General features: G+C 35.7%; 1 protein-coding gene across 6 annotated transcripts in view; it reads left to right on the top strand.

Annotated features, from left to right (window-relative positions):
• Positions 1-20,525, top strand: part of LOC106875972 (uncharacterized) — a 27,957-nt gene extending 7,432 nt beyond the window's left edge. For all 6 annotated transcript variants that reach the window (XM_014924315.2, XM_052971802.1, XM_052971801.1 and 3 more), the window contains exons 3-8: positions 1,251-1,266; positions 4,529-4,692; positions 5,448-5,507; positions 9,577-9,685; positions 12,832-12,960; positions 16,389-20,525. In XM_014924315.2, coding sequence (XP_014779801.1) covers positions 1,251-1,266; positions 4,529-4,692; positions 5,448-5,507; positions 9,577-9,685; positions 12,832-12,960; positions 16,389-17,068 — 1,158 coding nt within the window. In that variant the 3' untranslated portion in view covers positions 17,069-20,525. The remainder of the gene's footprint in view (positions 1-1,250; positions 1,267-4,528; positions 4,693-5,447; positions 5,508-9,576; positions 9,686-12,831; positions 12,961-16,388) is intronic.
• The last annotated feature ends 585 nt before the right edge of the window (positions 20,526-21,110 follow it).

The following is a 21,110-nucleotide window of genomic DNA, read 5'->3' as shown; positions in this document are numbered from 1 at the left end:
CGGGTGGCACATAAAAGACACCATTTCGAGCGTGGCCGTTTTCGTGCGGGTGACACGTAAAAGCACCCACTACACTCTCTGAGTGGTTGGCGTTAAGAAGGGCATCCAGCTGTAGAAACTCTGCCAAATTAGATTGGAGCCTGGTGTTGCCATCCGGTTTCACCAGTCCTCAGTCAAATCGTCCAACCCATGCTAGCATGGAAAGCGGACGTTAAACGATGATGATGATGATGATATATATATATATATGTTTATATGTATGACTATATATGTATATCAAATGGATGTGTTATAATACTATTCCAGAGCCATAACAACAATCCAATAATACTATTCCACATATACACAAACAACTGAACCAACAATCCAACATATCTTCATCATCAGCTGCCTATGGATATCATTATGGTTTCGACTAACAGGAGTGGTTGTATAAGTAGTTTGCTTACCAACCACATGGCTTTGGGTTCAGTCCCACTGTGTGGCACTTTGGGTAAGTGTCTTCCACTATAGCCTTGGGCCAACCAAAGCCTTGTGAGTGGATTTGGTAGAAGGAAACTGAAAGAAGCCCGTCTAATTTGTATTTTATAGCTAACTTAATGCTATTTGCTTGCGAACCACCTATGTTACTACTTTTGATACCATCAATTTTAAATTTTATCCACAGATGATATTAACATCTTATTTCAAACCTTAGTGTTTGAATGTTTTGTTCATGTGTGTGTGTGTCTTTGTTTGTCACCCCAACATCCCTTGACAACCAATGCTTGTGCATTTATGTCCCCGTAACTTAGCAGTTCAGCAAAAGGAACCGATTGAATAAATACTAGGCTTACAAAGAATAAGTCCTGGGGTCAATTTGCTCGACTTAAAGGTGGTGCTCAAATGACTGAAACAAGTAAAAGAATAAAAGAATATGCAAAACTTAATGGTATGAGATTTTCTTGCACCCATATATTTTACTTTCAAGAAACTAACACAAAAGTATATGATTGCTGAAACTGTTAAAATTAGCATCCAAATCTTGCTGAAATCATACTGTAGTGTCTTTAAAGTGGAAGATCACAATGAGTAATTTTGTTCTAGATATATTATGTCTAAATAAAAGATAGGATTGACATGAGCTTGATCTCTTATTATAAGTCAACTTCAATATGGATGACTCAAAACTAGTTTAAAACCACAACATTGAAATTAAATTCCCTAAGAATGAAATATTTTTTAAAATCCCTCTCTTTTTTCCTTTTCAGACACAGGAGGTAAAATGTAAGTATTTTTATTAAATTACCTTTCAGATTGAAAAACTATATTAGAATCATATTTATCTTTATTAATGCACCTTATTTCTTTTACAATCTTGAAAGAAATATAGAATTTATCATTTTTCAATTATTTTACATTAGCAATCCAGTCATAAGCTACTATCTTGGAAACTCTCATTGGACAGAGAACCTTTGGGTTGCCATCATTAATATTGATGTGATAAACAATAGATGTGGAGATATTGTAGTGATGTTAGAGAGAAGAAAGTAGATGTGGGCTGGCTCAAAGTGTTAATAGGGAGGGAAGCTTCTGCCAGACTTTTCACAGGCAATGAACACTGGTACAAATTCTTTTAGCTGGGTAACCACATGGTACTAGGTTGGGAATGTATACTGCAATTGAAGAAACTGAATAGAGTGGTTGAGGTAGTCAGAGTATGTGACAGAATGAATTTAAAGTTAGGTGAGAAACAAATGCAGTTGTTACATCAACTGAGACACCTCAGTCTGGATTGAGAGATGAGCAAAAGAACTATTTCTGTGACATCCACTTATCATGGTTGGTGACTTTGATATACATGTTGGTACTACACTCTCTGAGTGGTTGGCGTTAGGAAGGGCATCCAGCTGTAGAAACTCTGCCAAATTAGATTGGAGCCTGGTGTTGCCATCCGGTTTCACCAGTCCTCAGTCAAATCGTCCAACCCATGCTAGCATGGAAAGCGGACGTTAAATGATGATGATGATGATGTACAAACATAGTAAAGTGGGCATAACAATGGTGATGACATTAGCAAATGGTGACTGACATGAAATTAAACAAAGTGTTTATGCATGTGTACGTGTGTTATACACACTTATTTGTCTGTACATATATATATATATATCATCATCATCATCGTCGTTTAACGTCCGCTTTTCATGCTAGCATGGGTTGGACAATTTGACTGAGGACTGGTGACACCAGGCTCCAATCTGATTTGGCAGAGTTTCTACAGCTGGATGCCCTTCCTAACGCCGGATATTGTTTTGTGTATGTTTTTCCTATGGATTAGACTGGTTTGACAGTGTCATGTCACGCTCCTTCATCATCTGGCACCTACAGCAACAGAATAAAATCTACCAACTCTGCTGTTGTTAAGTACATAATGTTATTTTTAGTCTTACTGCTAGCTGGATGCTCTTTCCATTACCAGCTGTTCCACAGCATCAATACTTTTTATCACACCACTGAAACTAGAGAAATTGTTTGATGTAGGACTAAATTATTCTCTCTAATCTTTCTTTGTTCCTTTCTTTCTCCTTTTTGGCAAGGTTTTTAACACCAGTTTCTTCTCTCACAACCACTTTATATACCATTGATTCAATGCAATTTATTATGCCACTGGTACTTGGGGGATTGTGTGCTGTGCGATTAGAGAGCCCCACTTTCAAACCACTGTTCATTTATTTGGCATGGTTTTCACCTTTAGACACCTTTCTTTTGCTAGCCTCATTGTTGATCAGGTTAATTTTATCATATGAATGTTTGTTTGGGACTAGACTAAGCATTCCCTTCCATCTTACACCAGTCTTTTAGTTGAGGGGCCATTTATTGCTCTGATAAAGGGAAGAGGTTTAGCTACCAATGGGCTGATAGTGGCAGTCTGAAACTACTGGGCATAAAATGTTGCTTCCATAATGTAGGTAGACAGGATACAGTTTATAGATGCAATCTACAAAAAAGGCTGTACCTCTAATGCTGCATAGTTTAGTTATGAAGGGAGTATATATTGATAGAATTTAAAGAGACTAGTGGTAGGTGTAGAGGGGTGTATGGAAATATGAAATAAATGGTTCTCTTTCTTTAACTTAAGAACTAAAAATTTGTTGATGATTCAGATAAATACATTTAAACAAACTTTACATATTTCATAGTCTTGATATTTTCGAATTGCCAGGTTGCACATTGTGATCTTGAGAAAAGCACTTCATCTCATGTTACTCTGCAATTACTTTGACATCTGATGTGTGGCACAGGTATATGCATTGTTGATTTGATGGAGGGAATGAGCTAATACAGCACAATACTGTGACTACACATATTTTGCAGGTATTTTAATATTTTATACCAGATGTTAGTGAAGACTAACATCAACAGCAGATTTAAAGTAAGCGTGTGCAAAGAAGAATTATCACATTTCCTTTGATGTAACAGAGTAGGCATTCAGTGGTAGAATAAATGGTAGAATCAGAAATATTGAGAAAAGGTGTTTGTGAATTTAATATTTTTGATGAGAAAAGTAACTGAGATAGAAGTGAAGAGGATCAACAAGATTCTAATATACACAGGTAAAATTATGAATATTGTTGATAATGATAAATGTCAATAAAGACGAGATGTGCAAGAAGATAATGATGATGATACTGCAAAAGCCAGTAACAGACTAAGATTTTAGTAAGAAGGAAAGACAGATTCTGGTACCATCAGGAAAATGACAGTTTTTGATATGCAAAAAAGTAATAGGTAGAAATTTCATATCGCACACCCAATGTAAATTATGGACATAAAACATGTGTAAGTGGGGTCACTGGCTTACAGAGAAGGTAAACTTTGTATGCACAGAAGTTTGCAGATAGAGCTTATGTAAAATAATGTCTTTTAAATGCTCAAAAAACCTAGTTGACCTAATTTACTGTGTAAGTGGGTGTTCCAAAAGCATAGAAGCTGTAGGAAGAATGAGGTGGTAAATGTTGTCATTGATGAAAAATTATTTATTTCTTTATTTTGATATTAATTTGTAAATGGACTACATATGTAGCCAATATTATTGGTTTAAAATATTTCCACAAAGTCTGCAAGTTTGGTTGAAGGAGTAAGTCAATTACATTGATCTGTCCTCAACTGGTACTTTTTTTTATCAGGATTCTGCCAGCTCACCACCTTATGCAGCAAGTAATTTTGGCATTCACATTAATAAGGACTTCTTTCTGTTGTTAATGAGTCTAAACATTCACAAACATTTCTACTGCAAGTTTCTGACATTTGAGGGGACATGGTGATCTTTAATGTTAAAGATAAAATTCAGCAATAAAGATATTGAAGCTTGTTGGTGGGAATTTTCTTGTAATATTGTGGGAACAAGAATCATTCAAATATTGACATGAAAATTTTAATTTTAAATATTTTCTTTCCTGCTTAAATTTTGTCAACCTTAGCCTACTTTAACATTTACTATCTGTGTAATGTTTATGTTCACATAAATGGTTTCCCTTTACTTTTGCAGTGTGTCGTGAATGGACAACTCTTGTTGAGTATCGAATAAAAGGGAAGAACATTACTGTGGATTTTAAACAAGGACCTTCAAAGTGTAATATAAAAATATATAATGTAACACTTTATTATGTGAATTCAACCATTTTAAGTATGGCGGCTGTCAATTCTTCCAAGGTTTGTCAAATTTCACCATTTCAGTGTTTTTAAAATTCCTCTAATCCTCAGTAGTAATTAGAGAAAATATTTCTTCTTTTTCTAATCGTTATTTCTTTATCTTCATTCATATTACCCATTAATTAGTTTTTAGTAAAACTCAATGACATAAAACTTATTCCATTGCATTGTTTTACTAATTTGCCTGGTAAATTATTTTTGACTATATTGATGTTAACTATTTTGTAATATCAGTAATAAATGTAACTTTGCTTCAATACACTCCCTTGTCTTGTCACTCTACACAGTCTTATTATTTTCAGTGAATTTTAGACATAAAACTTAGTATTTAAATTTTCTTTCTATTTTTCTATCAGATCTAGGTCTGGCTTTAAAACAAAACAAAGAAAATTAGTTTGTGGCTATTTTGTTTTACATGATGTAATTATGTAAAGAATGATTGTTTTGGGCACATCAATACTATTGCTAGAAAAAAATCCATTTTGTTTTATTTATTTTATTTTTTTTGTTATTTCAACTATTAAATTACTGTTTTTTGTCTTGACTAAAACTAATTTTAACCATTGAATTCAGTAAAATATAAATCATTTCACCAAATTTAATGGGACCAGAATAATTAGCATATTTTTAAATCCTATTTTACAGTTACACCAGGTTTCAAAAATATCTTTGAAAATTATAGATTTACTGTGGAAAAATGTTCAGAAAATCTATTCATAGTCCAACTTTATAAATCTTTTTTTTTTTTTTTTCAGACAACCCCATATCTAACCCATGAGTTTTTTGGAATATGTCCTGGAAGCTACTACATAACTGTAAGTTATTCTCCATATTGGTCTTTGTTTACTACATTTTGTTACATTTTAAAGGAATTCTGTTAATTTGGATAATTGCATAAATTGTTGTTGTATGTGTTCCCTGACTTTTCTTGTGGAATTTTCCACATTTTCAAATTCTCAGGACTTTCCACTAGCTATGTAATTAAAAAAAAAAACTTGTCTCCTCCATGACAAACACTTCTACACATACTCACACATTTACAGCTATCAGTTCTTCACCAAACTAGGGACTTTTTTCTTTTCCAAACATTGCATTAGTTGTATAAGTTGACTCGACTTTTCATTACTGTTTTATAGTGTTGTTTCTAAATTTTACAGGCTTCTAACACCTCACCCATTTTTACAGGCTTTTCTACTTTTCATGCAACAGGCACAGGAGTGGCTGTGTGGTAAGTAGCTTGCTTACCAACCACCTCGTTCTGGGTTCAGTCCCACTGCGTGGCACCTTGGGCAAGTGTCTTCTACTATAGCCTTGGGCCAACCAAAGCCTTGTGAGTGGATTTGGTAGGTGGAAACTGAAAGAAGCCCGTCATATATATGTGTATATATGTATATATATATATGTATATGTTTGTGTGTCTGTGTTTGTCCCCCAACATCACTTGACAACCGATGCTGGTGTGTTTACGTCCCCGGTTCAGCAAAAAAGACTGATAGAATAAGTACTAGGCTTACAAAGAATAAGTCCTGGGGTCGATTTGCTCAAGTAAAGGTGGTGCTCTAGCATGGCCACAGTCAAATGACTGAAACAAGTAAAAGAGTGAAAGTGTAAAAGAGCCCAGTTACTCCGAGAAAACATCTGGAAATGTTTTATTTTTTTGTTTTAGTCCCTCAGCCATATTCGAACTTTCAACTGAACTTTTGGGCATATTCCACTGAGAGAGTTATAGTTCAATTGGATTGAAATAGAATTAAACTAAATGAGATGCAGTTTTCTTTTGTTCCTGGGATGCCATCTTCCTAGTGAGACTGCTACAGGAAAAGTATTTGGTCAAAAGTAATCCACTGTACTTAGCTTTCGTTAACCTGGAGAAAGCTTTTGATAGAGTTCCATGCTCTGTTTTGTGGTGGTCTTTAAGGGAGCTAAGAGTAGAGAAGTAGCTTGTTAGAGCTGTACAAGCCATGTACAGAGGTGCTGTCAGTAAGGTGAGAGTCAGCCATGCATACAGTGATGAATTTAGTAATACAGATAGAAGTTCACCAGGGCTCAGTTCTTAGTCCACTCCTATTCCTCATAGTCCTCCAGGCCATAACAGAGGAATTCAAAACTGGATGCCCTTGGGAACTACTATATGTTGATGACCTCACTCTTATTGCAGAATCTGTAGCAGAATTGGAGAAGAAGTTCCAGGTATGGAAGCAAAACCTGGAATCAAAGAGCCTTAAAGTTAATCTAGCTAAGATTAAAGTTGTTGTTAGCAAGAAAGCAGATAAGACTCTATTTCTGTCAAGTAAGTGGCCCTGCTCAATTTGTAGGAAAGGAATAGAAAGTAATTCCACACACTGCACCAAATGTAAGCTATGGACACATAAGAGATGCAGTGGAATCACAGATAGATTAACAGATAAGGTCACCTTTGTGTGTGGTAGATGTGCAGGAAGAGTAAACACTAAGAGCACATGGGACTTAGACTCTCTTAAATGTCCGAGGTAGTAGATAGTTTCTGTTACCTAGGTGAGGTGGATGCTCTGAGTGTATTGTTTTTAGAATGTGAATAAGATGGAGAAAGTTCAGAGTTACTACCTCTGTTAGCAACTAAAGGACTCTCTCTCAAAGTAAAAGGTAGATTGCATGATGCTAGTGTACAAATGGCTATACTCCATGGTAGTGAGACATGGGCTCTGAATGCAGAGGACATGTGTAGGCTAGAGAGGAATGAAGTCAGTATGCTCTGCTGGATGTGATAAACCTTGACACTTATTGCCATCCTTCCCCTGCTCTTGCTGTTTCCTACTCTCTCTCCTTCTCTTTTCCTTGCTCTTCCCTCTGGTTGAGTAATCATGTATCTACTCTACAGCAACAAACCTGTTTCTGCCCTCATTCTTGATCACTCTCTCTTCCTCTTTCTCTTGCTCTTAAATCTGGCTAGGTAGCCATGTATCCCCTTTACAGCAGCACACCTCTTTCTTGTTAACTCCTCCTCTCTCTCTCTCTAGGTAACCATGTCCCTCCACTTCAGCAGCACACCTATTTCTGCTCTCTTTCTCTCCCTCTCTCTTGTTGGGTAACCATGTACCTTCTCTGTAGCAAGACGTCTGTTTCTGTCTCTCTGTCACACTCTAACTTTTCATCATCTGACACAAGATCACCTCCAATGCCCCCTCATCTTTCAAAGATTCTTCATCTTGCAAAGTTACTTGGTGACCTTGCCAGTGCAGGTGCCATTTAAAAAGCACCCAGTCCTCACTGTAAAGTGGTTAGTGTTAGGAAGGGCATCCAACTGTAAAACCATGCCAAAACAGACACAGAAGCCTGGTACAGGCTGCAGCCTGGCGAACTCCTGTCAAACCATCCAACCCATTCCAGTATGGAAGGAGGACATTAAATGATGGTGATGAATATATGTATATATATATATATATATATATATATATATATATATATATATATATATATATGTATGTATGATGTTTGCGTATATATATATATGTATGTATGTATATTACAGAGATGTACTTGCATATTAAGTGACTTGATCTGAGATCGTGTGCTGAAACAAAAACAATTGCAGTGTGGAAGATGTTTGTAAGCCATTTAAGAACACACAAAAGTTGTTAGTTTCACTTTAACATTTAAATTTAATTTGTGTCCACAAAGTTTTGTCAGTGAACAGGTTACAATTTCAAAGTGACAAAAATATTTTGACACAAATTAAATTTAAATGTTGAAGTGAAGCTAATGGTTTTTGTGTGTTCTTAAATGGCTTACAAACATCTTCCATGCTGTAATTGTATATATATATTTGTGTGTGTGTGTGTGTACATAAGTCATCTAAGAGTCTATAAGTCAGGGAAAAAATGCACTTGCATATTTGTTAATAGAGTGGGTATATTATCCGAAATGCACAGTATTATATATCCATCATGGCTGAGCTTACCAATTGGTTTCACACAAGGAGTACAATGGAATGTTAGGTAACAATCTGATTATATAACCTTATGCTCATCAGAGTTAGCTGATATGGAAGGGAATATGGCAACTGTTTTCTATTGTCAGAGGTGAATTAACTCATCTAGTTTGTGGCTGCTGTGAAAAAGGGTCAGGGGATTAGGCTTGGGGTTATGTCCGTTGGTTGGGTTAACTGTAAGGCCAGTAAGAGTTATCTTGAAGTGTTTGTGGGTAAAGTGTATGTTATTAAATGTGGTGCTCCTTCCTTCCATTGGCTTTGGCCTCTACAGATTAATTTCCATGTGTAAGATTTCTTTTATTGCACATGTTAGAAATGATCTCCCTCAGAACTCCATTAAAATATTTTTTACGGAATTTTGAGGAATCATTTAAAATTAATTTTGGACTTGATTAATGTTGTTTGGGCTCTAACAATACATTTTCTTTCTTTTGTTGTCTGAAGAAGTATAACTTTAAGACTACTTGCATTCGTTATTTGCTTGCTAGGATGATCATCCTCATCATTTAATGTCTTTTTTTCTATGCTGGAATAGGCTGGACATGTTGACAGGAGCCAATGAGCCAGAGGGTTGTGCCAAACTACATCTGCTTTGGCATGGTTTCAACAACTGAATGTCCTTCCTTATACCAACCACTTTACAAAGTGTATTGGGTGCTTTTTTTGTGGCACCAGCACTTGTGAAATCACAAGTGAAATATTGTATTGAGGGAGGTGAAAGTGTGTCAGGGGGACGGGGCAGGTGTCTTGCTGAAGAGGTGAATACATGTGGCTTCCCCAACTGGAAAGAAAGATGTGAGGTTAAAGTACAAGGATATGTTATGATGAAAATATTGAAGCTTCTCTCTCATTTGTTTTGTTTGTTTATTTAAATATTAATTCAGTGGATGTGTTTTTTTTTTATTTTCTTTTTAAAGGTTGAAATATTTGATGAATTTTGGAATGATGATGGGAAATGTATATGTCCCTCAGATACTGGAAAGTGTGGTTTAGACTGTCATCGGTCGAGATCCTCTAATTTTATAGGTAAGCAAAACTAAAATAATGCCCAAGAAAAAACATTATTAAAATGCAGATTATGTATTGTGTATTTTGCATAAAATGTTTGGAAATCAGCAAGAAAAGGTTGATGAGGTATGGATATAAGACCTGTGGGAGCTTCGGAGTAATATAGTTGCATGATGGTGGAAGTAATGAGTAAGGTGCTTAATGGATGTACAGGAAATAAGACAGAGTATATATATTGGGAGGAATTAGGAGTGATGGGTAGCCAGCCAGTTCTGATGAGCAGCAGATAGTAGTGGTAGATAAAACATACAGTGAGGTCACAATTTGAAAATAGTGATTGAATATTATTTTCAAATAAAGGGTTGCTTTATAAGGGGAACACAGTAGCCAGATCGACTACATCCTCACCAGACACATGGATAGATATATGCTCGTAAATGCAAAATCCTTCCCAGGGGAAGAATGTACAACTCAAGATAAGCTAGTGATGAGTGACCTCAGGTTTAGGGTCAGAAAGATCCTGAGATGCAACCTAACATGGAAAAGGTGGCTGTGGAAGCTCAAGGATCCCTCAAATGGGTAGAGATTTAGAGATGTCCTCAATGAAGCCTATGATGAGAAGGAAGGAGAGATAGAGACATATGATGTAGAGGACAACAGAAGTTCTTAGGGGACAATCTACTAAGGGCTACAGACCAAATTTATGGTTGGAGCAAAATCCCTGCAGAGACCAAGGGTGATGTGCTGGTAGAACAGTGACATTAACAGGGCCATAAAAGAGAAAAGACAAACCTGGAAAGAGTGGAAAAGAGGGTATGAAAGAATCTTATCAGAAAGCTAAAAAGGAGGCTAGATGCCAGGTCTATTCAGCATAAGAGCATAAAGGAAGAGGTTTGCCAAAGTCCTATAGCATGAAGATCAGAAACTTAAGTTTTCCAGATTGCCAGACAGTGTGTCAGTGAGAAATGAAATATTGTTGGAGAGAAGTGTGCAGATGGATAATGATATGCTTGCACTTAATGATGTGGACAAGAAAGAAGCATGGAAAAGTTACTATGCAAGACTGTTGAATGTAGAGAATGAATGGGATAAAGGGAGTCTCCCTCATTTAAACCCAACAGAGAGACCTAGTGGACAACAGTATGGTATATAATGCAATTGAAAACTTGAAAATCTGGAAAGCCCTTGGTTCATCCAGAATCACAGCTGAGATGCTTAAAATATCCAGTAAGGTAGTATATGGGCTGGTCACTCGCATAATTGATCCGGTCATTTAGGAAGGTGTAATACCCAGTGACTGGCATAGCTGCATAATTGTTAGCTGCTACAAGGGTAAGGTCAATGCAGATGATAGAAGCAATTACAGGGGCATCAAACTCCTGGATCAGGTGATAAAAATTACAGAGAGAGTTATAGCCCAATCAATTAGGAGCAAACATAGGCTAGACGAAATGCAGTCCAGCTTTGTCTGGGAAAGAAGCACTACTGATGCTATTTTCAGTCTGGCAACTTCAAGAGAAGTACTTAGCTAAGAACGCCTTAGATAGAGTGCCCCACTGTGTGATTTGGTGGACTCTGATGGGGCTAGGGATAGATGAGTAGCTGATGAAAGCTGTACAGGTCATGTACAAAGGTGCTGTCAGTAAGGTGAGAGTTAACCAAGAGTACGGTAAAGAATTTAGTGTACAAGTAGAGGCTCATCAAGGCTCAATCCTTAGTCTCCTCCTTTTCATCATTGTCCTTCAGGCCATAACAGAGGAATTCAAACTCAGCAGCCCCTGGGAACTATGTGCTGATGGTCTTGCTCTCGTAGTGGATTTCATTTCAAAGCTAGATGAGAAATTCTAGGTGTGACCTTAAAGTTAACATAGTAAAAACTAAGGTCCTAGTAAGCAAGAACACTGACAGGATCCTGCCCAAGTCAGGGGGGTGATTCTGTTTGATTTGTAGGAAAGGTATAGGCAAGAATTCCATATGGTGTACCCAGTATAAGCTATGGACACACAAGCGGTGCAGTGGATTAATAGGAAGGTTATCAGAGAAGATAGCTTTCGTATGTGGAAGATGCACTGGATCCACAAAAACTATAGAGACTCAGGAAGTTGATTCTCTCAAATGCCCTGGTGGTTCATTAGTGGTAGTAAATCATTTCTGCTACCTAGGGGACCAAATTAATAGTGGGGGATGATGCATGGAGAGAGTGATAGCTAGAATAAGAATGGGATTGAAGAAATTCAAAGAAGTGCTACCTCTGTTGGTCATGAAAGGTTACTGTCTCCAAGTGAAAGGAAGACCATGGAGGAATTCCGACCATGTTTCGTGGTTCGCTATCTCAACAGATTCTTTATAGGATCCAATGGATAAGGACATCATCAGGAGGAACCACATCTGGTTTTGACTCTTACTCCTCTACCATTGTCAACATGGTGAGCCCCCCCCCCCCATTTCGGAGGTGTCTTCAGCTCTGGTGTTGAGTGCATTTTTTTTCATTTTCCTTTGGCCTTTTGTTCTTTGGTTTCAGACAGGTAGTGAGACATAGGCCCTGAATGCAGAGGACATGCAAAGGTTATAAAAGAAAGAGGCAAGTATGCTCTGCTGGATGTGTAGTGTAAGGGTACATACTTGACAGAGTGCTAGTGTTCTGAGACAGAAGTTAGGCTTAAGAAGAATTGGTTGCTGTATGCAAGAGAGAAGACTGTACTAGTTTAATTATGTGATGTGGGTGGATGTCGACAGCTCCATAAAGAAGTGCTGATCTCTCAAAGTGGATGGAACGTATAGAAGTGGGAGGCCCAGAAAGATGAAGGATGAAGTACTGAAGAACACCCTCAGGATGAAAACCTTTCAGGTGAAATGTTTAGTTCAAATGAATTATATGAGAGAGAGAGAGATGTGTGTGTGTGTCAGCAATGATAGTGGATTATTGAAGTCACTGAATTTCATAACATAAATTCCTGCAGCAAGTTGATTTTAGCTGTGTTACAACCACTTGTCAGTTATCAGACAAATCGTCTCTCTTTATATATGATGAACTGAAACTAACATCTATTGAACCAATTTAACAATACTTTTGCTTATTGAGTTTAAATTGATATTTTAAAAAATTATTTCCAATTTTGTCTTTGACAAAATAACAAAATTTTGATTTCTATTTTATTTTCTAGTGACTGGTACATGTAGAAAATTCAGAAACAAAAGCTCATCAAAACCTATTGAATTACACATATTCCTTGCTCTTATTGGTGCTATTGTCATTCTTGTGCTTCTTGTTCTCAGTTTTTACTATTTCAAACGTGAGTATGCAATCTTTGTTCAGACATATGCTCATGTAGTATCACCAAAATTATCTGTATATCTGATAGCTTAGCCCTGATTACATGGTCTTAAGCAGATGAGTTAAATCTCACATATAGGACACCAGTCTATTTCAGGAAATATTTCTTGTAGATGTAATTCCTATTTTGTCACAAATTAAATACCTGTCAATGAGAACTGGAATTTTTGAGGTGGGAGTATGCAAAATATTGCCAATTTGTGGTTCAAATTTTGTAATTCCTGAAATGGAAACTGATTGCATTTATTAACATTGTTAATATCAACGTATATATAAATTTCATATATTTCATCTTTGAAAATTTTTTTTTTTACATAAATAGGTTATGCCAAATACAGAAATCCATTGCTAGCAAATGATTTTTAAATATATCCTTCATGTTGGAGGCATTAACAAAAGCCAGTCAAGTTTTCCCTTTTGTACTTGTCATTTGATTGAAACTCAATATATTCCAGTTGAGAATCTGATAGAAATTTACTTATAATGCAGTCAAATAGATTCTGAAAGACTTTTAATGCCTTTGCATTTTCATCAAGATCTGAAAAATGTTGAAACTGTAACTCCAGACAAGTGACAATGTCTTTTATGAATCCTGAACACATGAAGAATTTGCCAGTTGGTTGAAATTTTCACTGCATGAATAATGTTTGAAATTTAGTTAGGAGTGAAATAAGATTATGCTAGAAAGCTTCTACTGCAGACTATGTTGTATATGCTCTGAGTGTATGTCATATATACTCTGAATGAGTGTATAATGCATATATAGATATATCACAGCCACCAGACTCACCCTTTCATCTCAGATTCATTTGTGTCATTTAAATAGCAGAGAACACCAGTTGCCACAGCCTCCAATAGCAGCAGAGCAGAGACATTCTCTATCAAAAAGCTATACTGAGCTGAAGTTCAAGAAAATTCTGTGATTAATTTTTACCATTCCAAAGTCATCTTACAACAGTTGTGTATAGTAAATTATTATATTCATCTGTTTCTTCATAAAAAACTATTTGGAACTAGCAAAGGTTAAGTGAATGCAATCAAATCAAATGTAAATATCATCATTTAACATCCATTGCCCATGCTGGCATGGGTTGGAAATTTTACCAGGGCTGGCAGGCTGGGGGCTCCACCAGACTCTAGTCTGATTTGGCATGGTTTCTAAAGCTGTATGCCCTTCCTAATACCTACCACTCTGCGAGTGTAATGGGTGCTTTTATGTGCCACTAGCATAGATGCCAGTTGCATGACACTGGTAGCTGTCACAACTATGATTTCACTTGGCTTGATGGGTCTTCTTCTCAAGCACAGCATATTGCTGAAGGTCTTGGTCATTTGTCATTGCTCTGTGAGGCCTGACTCTTGAAAGGCACAGGTGCTAGTTATACAACACCAGCACAGGTGTTAGATATGTGACACCAGCATTGTACATTACCTCCATGAGGCTCAACACTCGAAAGGTGCTTTTTACGTTTCACCAACATGGGTACCAGTTACATGATTCTGGCATTGGCCATAACTATGATTTCACTTGACTTGATGGGTCTTCTCAAGCATAGCATATTGCCAAATGTCTCGGTCACTAGTCATTGCCTCTGTGAGGCCCAACATTCGAAGATCATACTTCACCACCTTGTCCCATGTCTTCCTGGGTCTACCTCTTCCACAGGTTATCTCTACAGTTAGAGATCAGCACTTCTTTACACAGCTGTCTTCATCTATACACATCTGAGGCCTTTTGATTCTAGGCATTGCCTCCACACCTGAAATTTCTTCTCTAGTTCTGGTAATGATTCGGCTTTAAGAACAAGATCATCAGTATAGAGGAGTTACAAGGGGCAGCCCATCTTAAATTCCTCTGTTATTGCCTGGAGGACTATGATGAACAGGAGCAAGCTGAGGACTGATCCTTGGTGAACCCTTACTTCACCACCTTGAATTCATCGCTATACTTGTTGCCAACCCTCACCTTACTGACTGCATCCTTGTACATAGCTTGTACTACTCTCACCAACCACTCATCTATCCCTAGTTTCTGCATTGACCACCAGATAAGGGAACAGGGGATCCTTCAAAGACTTTCTCCATGTCAACAAAAGTCAAGTACAAAGGTTTATCTTTGGCTAGGTACTTCTGCAACTGCCTCTTCAGATCAGTGGTGCCTTTTCCCTGGCATAAAACCAAGCTGCATCTCATCTAAACCAATTCTCTCCCTAATTAGTTGGGCTATGATCCTCTCTATGACTCTCATCACTTGATCCAACAATTTGATGCCTTTGTAATTATTTCTCTCTAAGGTGTCACCTTGTAGCAGTTGACTTTGGTGCTGCTACACCAGCCATTGGGTATGTCTCTTTTGTGTATTAGCTGGTTAAATATATGGGTGACTAAACCATAGCCCACACCACCAGATATTTTAAGCATCTCAGTGGTGATTCCTGATGGGCCGAAGGCTTTCTCCATCTTCATAAATTTCATAATTGCGATATTGGTTTATTAAATACGTATTAGAGCTAGGTGGACTGCAACAGATTCACAGAAATGTTCAGTGAAATAAAACAGCCTAGATTCCCTGATGAATGAAAGTTTGCAGCCTGTCTTATCATTATTTATATGTCTGTGTGAATGTGAGAATATTTTTATTGATATATAAGCTTGCTTCCAAACAATGTGATCTTAGGTTCAGTCCTACTGTATGACATCTTGTTCAAATGTTTTCTACTGTAGCCTTTGACCAACTAAGGCCTTCTGAGTACATTTGGAAGATTGAAACTATAAGAAGTCGACTCTGTGTGTGTGTGTGTGTGTATCTTTGTTCCCTCCATCTCTTGAGAACTGGTGTTGGTTTGTCTCCATCCCTGTAATATAGCAGTGTGGCAAGAGAGACTGATAGAATAAGTACCAGACTTAAACAATAACTATTGGGCACTGCCCCAGCATGGCCACAGTCCAATAACTGAAACACAAAAAAATCAAGTTAAGAAGTAGGTGACTAGGTTAGTAAAGGGAAGTGTCTTTGAACATGACTTAGAGCTATTATTATAAGGAATGAACTATTTCTCTAGAAACTCAATAACCTTTTGTTTTAATAACTGATATCAGATTAAGATTAGCCAGCCTCATTTTTTAAGGTCACATTTAAAAGTTCTTGCTTGTCAAGTGACCACATAGCAGCTTCCCTTCCTCTGTGGATGATTATGTCTATTTTGAAATCTCACTTTTCTGAATTTAAGTTTAATTGTGGCTGGTTTTGAAATTTTATTTTTCTGGTGTCATGTAAAATGGTGTGATTAATTCTATTGATCTTGTATTTAGTTAAAGAAATTCAATCCTTTAATTCTAATATATTGTTGATATTTTATTATTGATTGTGTGAATTTATATTTTCAGGAAGAATCCAAGAGAAAAAAGGGCTGTTATTTTATACAGAGGACCATTATTACCACTGTGAAGCCATTGATAAGTTTATATCTTTCATGAATAAGAGTAAATGTAAGTTAGAAGTTGCTGCTGAGCTAGTGAGAGGTGGTGATCCATTAAGACTGAGTTTAGAAATTCAAAAGTCTGATTTTATAATTCTTGTTTACTCCAAAGCTCTTCACAAAAGAATTCAGGCGTGGAAAAGCAACCAAGATTACGTAAATTTTTTAAAAGAGGATAACTCAGCACTTTTGACAGTTTCCCTTCTTAGAGAACTTAACGCAAGCAATAAACTTATCATTTGTAAGTTTCCTCAGATACCAAACTCCAATGTCAGCAGTGAATTTCCTTCAATCCAGTGTTACACTCTCACAAAAGAGTTGAACTCGCTTATTAAAAAAATCCATGGAACAAGAGGGAATCATGAATTTAACTCTTTGACAAACACAATTAAGAATGCTACCAACTTTGAAGAAAATAGTCCCAATTGGTTTGAAAACAAATATATTTGCCCTAAGAAAATGGAGTCTTTAAATGAAATGCTTGATTACAGTGAAAACTTTTCAGATGGATGTGAACATAGTATTTTTTCAGTCCCTGTAAGTTACATGTTGGAACAGATCAATGAGCACAATGAATTATCACTTTAAAAGATTCACAGGTTGGGTTCATTTGTTTTAACAAAGATTTGGTTCCATTTTTATATTTTTATATCTCATTCTGGATCCTTCCTGCTTTTCTTTTACCTTTTCACTCTGCCTTTCTTCTTTTGTTACCTGACGTTCTGTATTCTTCTTTCTCTCATAGAAACAAAAACAGCAAAATCCACATTTAATATTAGAAAACAAAACAACTTATTTTTTACACTTGCCTATTTCATTGACATGCTACTGTGAGAAATAGTTATATTTTTATGAGCAAAGTTTCCAAAATTCAGACAGTTTATTAAATTGTGAATTAATTGAACTCTTAATGACCCTGAATAGGAAGCATCTCTAAGATTTTCTTGTGATAATGCCATTTTTTGTTGGCTCCTGCAGGGTTAGAGGAAAATTTGAATTCATCAGTTCATGCAAATGTAACAATTATATTCAATCTGACAGCATCATTAGAGCATCAGAAAAAGCTGCATTGCAATTATTTCTTCTATAGATATGTTCAAAGAGTGTAGGGGGTAATAAATAGAGAGAGTGGGAGATGTACGATGGTGAAGGAAAGATAACATGGTAGCTGAGAATGGTGATCAATGTAAAATATTGATGGAGAGGGTAGTATGAAGAATAAAGGATAAATATCAAGAGAAATGATTCCAGATAATGAGAAAACATAAGTAGTATCAGAGGAAAGCTGGTTACATATGCAGTTCAGCTAATATTAAATTACAACAGTAGAATACTGCAGTTAGAGAGATGATTGGTGGTGGGGTTATCTTCAAAAGGAAAATGGGTGAGAGGACCCAATTGTGCCTATACACATATATATGTACATACAGATTGTGCTTCTAGAATCTGTGTTACTGAGATGAGTGGATCTGAACTGCATATTTCCAGTCATTTTGGTCCAGTATCATCCTCTGTGAGTTTCAAGGTCTTGAGATCAGCTTTCATAATTTTTTCCCATGTCTTTCCAAGTATCTCTCTTCCAAAAGCTCTATCTACATTGAATGACTGGTACTTTGTTTATACAGTTGTCCTCATCCATGCACATCAATTGTCTCTGCCAGTGCAGTCATCTTACTTGCATTCTACATCTGATTCATCTTGTGCCCAGTTTTTCTCTTAGCATATCTGTACTTTGTCTTTCATGTACATCCAACAAAGCATGCTTTCTTCATTTCTTTCCTGGTTACTCAAATCCGCTGTATTCAAGCCCCATGTTTCACTACAATAGAGCATGAAAACATCATACAATCTATCTTTCACTCTGAAGAAAAAGGGTTTTGTTTACCCCAGTGACTACTAATCATGTATGTGTGTATGTGTGTGTGTGTAAAGTTGTGAGGATCTCAATCATCCTGGCAATTAACTCTAACATATATTTAGCTAATAGAGTACTCAGGATGAATACTAGTAATATTCAGTAGCTATTAACAAGCAATGGAATATTAATTAGTTAAATGAAAATAAGTATTTTGTAAATCCAAAGTATGTAGAAAAAAAACTGGACATTTCATGCAGTTTAAAATATAAGTGAAGAGTTTGTTTAAATCATACTTTGCATGTTCATTCTTCACGGGGATGTAAAATATGCTACCAAACCACTCTAATCTGATGTATGTATGGATGTATGTGTGTGTCTGAATCATATATATGTATGTGTACATATTCACACCATCTGGCCATGCACGCACACACTCACATACTATTTACAAACTGAGACTTGATAATGATAATTATTCAAATTTTTATTTGAAAATACCAAATTCTTCATGAACTAATCAATTATGATTTTATGAGTTTAATTGAAGTTTGCCATTCCAGTCTTACAATATTGATTTCTTTTCAGTTATTTCCAACAAATCCTCTACACACAACAATTCTTTTAAATTTAAGAATGATTAATTACTGCTTTGTAAAAAATCTTTTATAATAATATTTGTCTTTCTATTTTGATAGCATTTGTTTTTAATACTCATTCATTTTCTTTGGATTCTTCTAATTTTCTGAAGGTTAGTTTGATGAACTTGTGACATATGTTGAAATCTATTAATTCTTTAATTTTGATACTATGCTTGAGATTATGGGCAGAAGCATATCTGAATCTATAAGAAGAGAAATTCCAATATCGGTTGGTTATATACATTCTTATGATGCATTTATTTTTGTATACATTAAAAGATATTGATTCATATAAAATAAATATTCATGTTTATAAGATTGATTATCATCAGAAAGGTTTTGAAATCATTAAATATTATATTTCATTTTTTTAATATTCCATATAAAAACAAAATCGATTTGTGGTATTAATTACTAAAACTAGTTGGATTTACATTTTTCTTCATACACAAACAATCCTCTTCACTGACATATAGAGAAGTTAGATTTGACCATGAATAGGTTTAAACGTAATTGTTTGGAAAAATTTATGCATAATAACAGAGCTGCATTTGTGTTTACTGTCATCCTATGGAAATGGATTTCATTGTTAAGGACATCCAGCCATAGAAATTATGCCAAAACAGATAGTTGGTGCCTGGTGCAGGTCTCCAACTAGTCAGCTCAAGTCAAAAGGTTCAACCCTTGCCAGTATGGAAAACATGTTAATTGACAATGATGGTGAGATTTTATATTTCAAGATTCACGGTTAATTAAAATTTCTTAATTACTCACTTTTCATCATGTGTATATTTCATCATACATATATTTTTATTACTCACTTTTCATCATACATATATTTTACTAGCAAGTTATTCCAAAGAAGACTGAAGCCTATAAACCTGACAATGATTAATAAATTATTCATATTCCAATTAATATTACAATATTTTACCATTTATAATTTCAAAGTATTATTTTTACAACAAAAAGGAACAAAATTGACATCAGTCTGTTGATATATAAAAAAAATAATTACAATTTTCTGTTTATTTTTACTACTTTTGTACAAAAATTCTTATAACAATTTATGGTGCCGACTCATTCCATTTTATACTTTTGTAAAATTATGGTTCTCTGTTTTAAAGTGTTTTGTTGATCATGTTTTATTTAACCCATTAGCAATTAAACCAACCAGATCCAGCCTCTTGCACCTACCCTATAAAGTCATTTTAAAAATGAACAATCACATCATTGAAGTTATGAGGTTATGTGTGATTAGTTCAAAGCAATTTGAATAAATAAGCATTTCATTTGACAGAATAAGCTGAATGCTAAATGGTTTAAATATTTGTTGCCATGATAATAGAGGAGGTAATTTTGGCTCAAGTAGGAAATGTGAACTACTTTGACAAACCATTTACAGATATAAAAAATATTTCATATGTAAAATGTTTTACTTTTTATAAGCAAGATATTTCCTGTTATTCAATAATATATGTGTAGGTTTGTAAATTTACAATCTTTGTAGATCTGATTGTTTATTTTATTAAAAAAATTTCAAGTTAAATTGGTCTGTCTTCATTTATTTATTTTACAATGGTTTATGTTAATCGAACCAGTAAAATTATCTTATTTTCTGTCTCTGTTCTGTTTATTTTTTTTGACACCAATGGTGTCTGTCTGTGTATGTAAACAATAGGTAAGAAGGTGTCAAAGGACATATAGATAATAAAGTACATACAATGAGTGCTCAGGTTTGAAATAAATTTATAACATTTATAATAGGCGCAGATGTGGCTGTGTGGTAAGTAGCTTGCTTACCAACCACATGGTTCCGGGTTCAGTCCCACTGCATGGCACCTTGGGCAAGTGTCTTCTTCTATAGCCTTGGGCTGACCAGGAAACTGAAAGAAGCCCGTTGTATATATGTATATGTGTGTCTGTGTTTGTCCCCCCCCCCCCAGCATCGCTAGACAACCGATGCTGATGTGTTTACATCCACGTAGCTTAGTGATTCAGCAAAAAGAGAACGATAGAATAAGTACTAGGCTTACAAAGAATAAGTCCTGGGGTTGATTTGCTCGACTAAAGGTGGTGCTCCAGCATGGCTGCAGTCAAATGACTGAAACAAGTAAAAGAGTAAGGAGTATGG

This window comes from Octopus bimaculoides, chromosome 11, assembly GCF_001194135.2.
Source record: "Octopus bimaculoides isolate UCB-OBI-ISO-001 chromosome 11, ASM119413v2, whole genome shotgun sequence".
Lineage (NCBI taxonomy): Eukaryota > Metazoa > Mollusca > Cephalopoda > Octopoda > Octopodidae > Octopus > Octopus bimaculoides.
Note: the sequence above shows the minus strand (reverse complement) of the source record. Positions and strands in the feature narration are given on the sequence as shown.